At 39.8% G+C, this 6,264-nt stretch overlaps 1 protein-coding gene across 2 annotated transcripts in view; it reads left to right on the top strand.

Moving 5' to 3' along the window:
- LOC102212334 (E3 ubiquitin/ISG15 ligase TRIM25-like) overlaps positions 1–5,862 on the top strand; it is a 12,482-nt gene extending 6,620 nt beyond the window's left edge. Inside the window, exons 5-7 of one of the 2 annotated variants that reach the window (XM_005755308.1) lie at positions 240–314; positions 2,317–2,391; positions 3,477–5,862. In XM_005755308.1, the coding sequence (XP_005755365.1) occupies positions 240–314; positions 2,317–2,391; positions 3,477–4,015 (689 nt within the window). In that variant the 3' untranslated portion in view covers positions 4,016–5,862. Of the gene's footprint in view, positions 1–239; positions 315–2,313; positions 2,392–3,476 lie in introns of both variants that reach the window. The other variant, XM_005755307.1, reaches the window with a different exon arrangement.
- The last annotated feature ends 402 nt before the right edge of the window (positions 5,863–6,264 follow it).

Below are 6,264 nucleotides of genomic sequence, written 5' to 3'. Positions count from 1 at the left end.
AGTTTTTTGGGTTCATTGAGAACATGGTTGTTGTTCAATAATAAAATTATTCCTCAAAAATACAACTTGCCTAATAATTCTGCACTCCCTGTATGTGCTCAGAGGGGATGTTTCTTTCTTTCTTTCTTTTAATGGAAACTCTCCAAATTTGTGAATTTGACTGAGTGGCATGTTGTTTGTTGTGACATTATTTCAAACCAAATATCATTCATACCATTCATATCTGTTGTATTGGGGAGGTGGTCGAATTCACAGTGCGGTGAACTCCAAACCTCAGCAAGTGCAACTGTCTACAGGGCAACATGCAACCAGGGGTAAGTGGCAAAAAGATAATGTAATATAATGTAATGTAGTTATACTTACTTCGTGTACAAAAACAGTCTCTCACATTTTTCTGGAGGAATTTTGGCTCACTCTTCTTTACAATGTTGCTTCAGTTCATTACACAGCATTTCAGTCAGGTCGACTTGGCCATCAAAACATCCTGATTCTTTTATTTTGAAGCTGCTGAACATCACTTCAGTTTACTTTGGTATAAAGTGGAGACTGCGAGGTGCTCGGGTCCAGTGGCTGCAAAATGAGCCCAAATCATCACACCTCCACCCCCATGCCTGGCAGTTAGTGTGGGGTGTTTGTACTCATATGCTCTGACTTTTTTCCTCCAAATGTGGTGCTGTGCATTTTGGCCAAACTGTGTGGTCTCATCTATCCACAAGTCTTGTAGTTTGTTCAAATGCAGCTTTACTGTGCTGCCATGTTTTTCAGAGAAAAGAGGTTTTCTCTCAAAAACCTTTTCAAATAAAAAGTCTTGTTCAGTATTTTTTCTAATTGTGCTGTCATAAACTTTTAACATGCTAACTATGCCTTTAAAATCTACTCACATTTGCTGATGATCAGCAAATCAAGTGATTTGATTAGCAGCGCCTGGCTGCTACTCACCATCCCTATAGAAACAATAAGCATGCACTTAGTTTTTCACCAGGCTGCATAGTGTCATATGAAATGTTTCTTTTCACATGACTATAATTTAATATAATAAATATGATATATCCAAATGACATGAGATCCTGCCTCTCCCGGATCCTGGTTCTGTTGGACGTCTCTTTCTGTTAAAAGTGAGTTTTTCTTTCCCATTGTTGCCAAGCGTTTCCTCATAGGGGATCGCCTTAATTGGGGGGTTCTCTCTGTAATACTGTGGGGAGGAGACTGTTGCTGTGAATTGGTGCTATATGAATAATACTGAACTGAAATTCACTGCTTTGGTGTGCGCTCCCCAGTTTGGGAGATTTCTGTTGCCTCCTCTTGAATATCAAGGGACTTGTCTTGTTTTACTCAGTGCATCAGAGAAATACAATTATAGCCCAGGTACCTGTGAACTGACGTGTGATAAGAGGCTTACTCTCATGACAACAACAGTAAGTTACCGACAAGTAACCAGATCATGATTCAAGAAAAGCGACATTACAAGTCTTATCTCCAGTGTCACTGCATTACAGAGAAGGTCTGCATGAGATTCATAACAAAAGAAAATGTATCACAGTGGGGATTTTAATGACTTACCATTCCACCACCATGCTACGAGGTGGCATGGTGGTAGGTTGGATTGCGCTGTTTGAACCCTGCTTGAAGGGTACAATAAGTGCTGTGTGAATGTGTTGTGCTTTTGGAATCAATAAAACTAGAAAGGTACTTTTAAAGTGGCTTTTAAAGTGCACAACATTACATAAGTTTAAATAAGTACAAGGTAGTGTATAGAGTTTAGCAGTGCAGACCGTCCTGCAACGCTTAATTCGATTTTCATTAAATTCTTAGATTGTACCGCCTTACAGAACCTCTAACATGGTTACAGTCTGATTCTGTTTGTTCAGAAATCAAAAATGCGAGTCCCAGAGTCAACCTAATCATGGTGTGTTCATTATTAACACGTTACAAATTTAATAAATGCCAGTAAAGGTTAAGTTATGTGTTCAATAACTACCTTCCAACCAAGCCACCCACTCTTGGTACTGCTGAACCTTGGACAGCGACGGTCAGCCATCATGATAAAGGGCCAACAGCATGAAAACGCTGCCTCTAAGTTACTAAACTGCATGTAAACATGTTTCCTATTTCTGTTTAAGCTGGTTTAAAATACAAAGAAATGTTTCCATTTGTTAACTTGAAAACTTTTGTGGTGTTCCCAATGTGCTATTCAAAATTCATTCAACATTTTGCTCATCATCCCTCTACTGCTTAAGCAAAAGAAGATAAAAAATGTTTTATTGATACAGTTTTGTTCAGCAGGCACTTTTCTGTTTTTTTGTCTCGTTCAAGCAGCACCAGTGTCGTTCCCGCTGTCGTCTCTGTCTCTGCAGGCGCCTGATCAGAGGATGAGGGCAGCTTTCCTCAGGTGTAAGTATATCATCTTTTTTCCCTTAAGTGTGACTCAGAAGCATGCTTTTTTCCTTTTTTAGTGCCTTTAGTCCCTGGTACAACCATTGAGAGCAAGCACCCTAATTGTCATTACCCATCTTTCTCTGCTTTGTCACCTCTTTTCCCTCAGTCTTTGCTTGTTCTGCGTCCTCCTACTTGACCAGATAATAAGAATCCTGCTGGGAAATCTGAAACCTCAGTCTAGATGCTCATTAATGATGGATGGACATCATACTGTATTTATGACTTCCTGGTCTATCATTAAGATCAGCACCATGTTCCAACACGACTGAGCCTGCTGACACAATGACAGCATTACCAGCACCTTGTCAGGGTTTAATAATTCATTTGGTCAGTGTCTGTGCGTCGTTTGTGTCCACTGTGCCAAAAAGTCAACTGAAATACTGCAAGGCTTAAACGTCAGTGGGAAAACCTCTACAACCTGACAGAGTAGACAACAGCTGGTTCAGTTCTCTGCTAAATTAGGAGGATAATAGCAAGTTTTCTCCTGATGCCAACTTTATTCTGACTTTATAAGAGGAGGAAAATCAAATGGAGAGTGCGGAGAATTAGAATGCAGCTGGTTGGTATGGCATCATGACCATCTTGGAGTTTTGAAAACACATTTGATCAGCAAGCGATGGATCTTACAGTGAAACTGTTCTCATTGGCTAGGGACTTGTCAATCACAGGTTGTTAGCTAATGAAAATATCTCCCTTTCTAATAAACAGAATGCCCAAAATTTTTAAGATGAAACTGAAATGAATTGCTCATCAGGAAGTTGTTTACAAAGGTCAGACCTGAGACACCTTTACTTCCAGACTTCTATAGAACGTTTAAATTGTCTTCACGTTTCAGAATTTAAAGTTTTATGCATCAGTTACCCTCAAACACCCACTCCTCTGCTTAACAGAAAAGTGTTCTGTAGTGTTATGGCCACCTGACGAGTTGTAACATTTCAGTCATAAATCCTTAGTGATTTATGACTAAGGATTTAGTTTCATTCAGAGCCTTTTTGGTGTTTAACTGTTAGGTTTTTTTTCTTTCTGTTTCCTTGCTCTAGTTTCGTGCCATCTGACCTTTGACCCCGAGACAGCTCATCCTACCTTGGTTCTCCTGGAGGGGCCCCAGGGTGCTCATTGTGGCGAGGAGCCACAGCCCTACCAGCCTCATCCACAGCGCTTTGACTCAGTGGCGCAAGTCCTGTGCAGGGAGGGCCAGTTTGGTGGTGCCAGCTACTGGGAGGTTGAGTGGAGAGGAGGTGGGTGGATTGACATAGGCGTCACCTACCGTGGGATCGGGCGCAAAGGTGGCGGGAAGCCCTGCCTGCTTGGGCGCAACGAGCACTCTTGGCGGCTGAGGTGTAGTCATGCTGGATATGCTGCATGGCACGATAACCGCAAGACCACGGTCGCTGCACCGCCCTCCCCCAGGATCGGCGTGTTTCTGGAGCGCCAGAAAGGAGCTTTGTCCTTTTACAGCATCTCGGACTCCATGGTGCTCCTGCACACTTTCCATTGTTCGTTCTCTCAGCCGCTATACCCCGCCTTCCGTTTGGATCTGGACTCAACTCTTGTCATCTGCCCTCATGAGGGAAGCTAACTATGCCCCCATGTTTTTCCAGGACGTCTCATTTATCTTCTGGAGGAAAGGGCTGTTCGCTCTGCCAATCGATATGAGTGAGTGGTGAGGAAATGGCACTTTTCTGTGTAATTCTCTTTGACTGTAATATTCTCTTTGATAACTGCCGGGTTGAGTGGCAGAATTGCATAATTTTTTTAACAGCATGCATGTTTTTTACAGTGTACTTTATTACATAAAAGCCCATGTGTCATCATTTAAACCAGATACACACAGGTTAATAAATATACACATATACATATATATAAACTGATGCTTTCAGCAAATTGAAAATATACCCTCAAGTTGGATTTTATGCTAGCTTTAAAAGACTGCAAAAGTTGTGTAGTGCTGAAAATCACTTGGTTCCCACAGCTAATTAACTAACTGGTAACAGGCCATAGACCAGGGGTTCATCACATTGTGAAAGACTGTTTGAGCAAATATTTAAACAAGAAAACAGTTTCTCAGAAATGGGAAAGAATTTCTGGTCCATAATAAGCCATTATCATGGGTGATTTCCACATCTGTGAAAGCACCATTATTGTTGGCTGATACATGCAAGTTTGGGGGCAACACCTGCTTTCAAAGCCAGTATTTTCAGGGAGGTCTGTGCTTATTTAAAGGTACAGTAAGTGGGTTTTTAATGTTATTTATTAGAAAAATAGTGTACTCAAAAATATACATAGATCAGTCAGTAATTATGCCACCTAACGAATTGATGCATTCTTATAAACTTTAAATGAATCCATTAAAAATACATAGGAGGATGCGTCGGTTTGTGGAAGGCACCATGTTGCCCACCATCTACAGTACAGTAGCTGAGTTGGACATCACCGTTCCACCTAATTGTGTTTCATGTACATGACTATAGACCGGCCAAATACATAATACACCTTACAACTTTGTATTTTACAGTTCCTTCAAACTATATCTGACTATTTAACATTTGAACATGTACATTTTTATCATTTTGTCTTTTTCTTTACCTCTCCTCACTCATTTCTAGCTTATCCTGTTCCTTCTTACCTTAACCTCATCTCCTGAACTGAAGTTAGGGTTCTAAATTAGAACTTCTAATGTGCATAATCATGCTAATTTACGATATTGTCACAATTACTTATTGTTACCAACAAGCCAGCTAAACAACAACTGCCATTTACAAGTTAACATTAGGCCAGCTAATGTTAGAAAAGTGTTTGTCACTTTCCCTGTGATAAACACTTTGTTTCAGAGTATCCCATTGTATCAGAGTTTACTTGCTAGGTGTCAAAGTCCAACATAATGCCAGCTAACAGCACCTAACAACGGTAAAAACAGCGGTGCTTATCAGCAGCTCACTGAGGTTCGCTTCACTGACTTATCGGCTCGAATCGTAGTCCTTTCACTAAATTTTACAGCATCTACCAGAGCAAACAGCATATTGATAGCTAAATGTCGAACGGCTGTGGTCAGAGGTGATTCGTGTGTCAAAAAAAGTACTGCAAAACTGCAAAACACATATTCATTGTTTAATTCCCGATTTATTGCTAAGTGAAAAGTGTTTGTCCACCAGCAGGCACCGTAGCTGGAATTATTACACTTGAATTGAGATGATAAGTAATCAGAGCTCAGTTGACTGCAATTTACTGACATCTGGTGGTGAGATTTTACACACTCTACCTTTAAATAAGACACTGCCAGACCACATGAGCACTGTTGAACATGAGAGAATATTTGATTATAGAGCAACAGGTCTGGAAAACCGTGATAAATATTCCTCAGTCTTGACTTTGTGTTGCTGGCATCAAATTTAAAAGGACTATTTTTTTTTTACATTTTCTTTTTACTTTTAATTACAAAAATTTATTAGTTTTAACAGGAATGTTTACTTTTTTAAAATTTTATTTAAATATGGGGTTAAAATAACTTTTACAGTGTGCTGACCTTGTTGTAATATCAGGTGGTATTTGTGTTCCAGTAAGACATGGATGAGTTACTATGAGTTAACATGCAATTATAAATATGCTCATATTTTGTAATCTTTTTGAACATTTTTTGTGTTTTTGCCTCTGTGACAGATGTTTACTGGGAAAAAGCCATATTCACAGATTTACTGAGCAATGGAGTATAAAAAGAAGAACCATACACTTCAGCGTGTTTGTAGAAATCATTTGACTGGAAACATGTGCGACAGTGTTTCCCACAGATTCTAAATCAGCAACAGAGAAATATTCATTGGTTTCTCCTCC

Source organism: Pundamilia nyererei, unplaced genomic scaffold (genome assembly GCF_000239375.1).
Source record: "Pundamilia nyererei isolate P.nyererei 1_Seehausen unplaced genomic scaffold, PunNye1.0 scaffold01175, whole genome shotgun sequence".
Classification (NCBI taxonomy): domain Eukaryota; kingdom Metazoa; phylum Chordata; class Actinopteri; order Cichliformes; family Cichlidae; genus Pundamilia; species Pundamilia nyererei.
The sequence above is the reverse complement of the archived record's forward strand: the minus strand, read 5'-3'. Positions and strand labels throughout refer to the sequence as shown.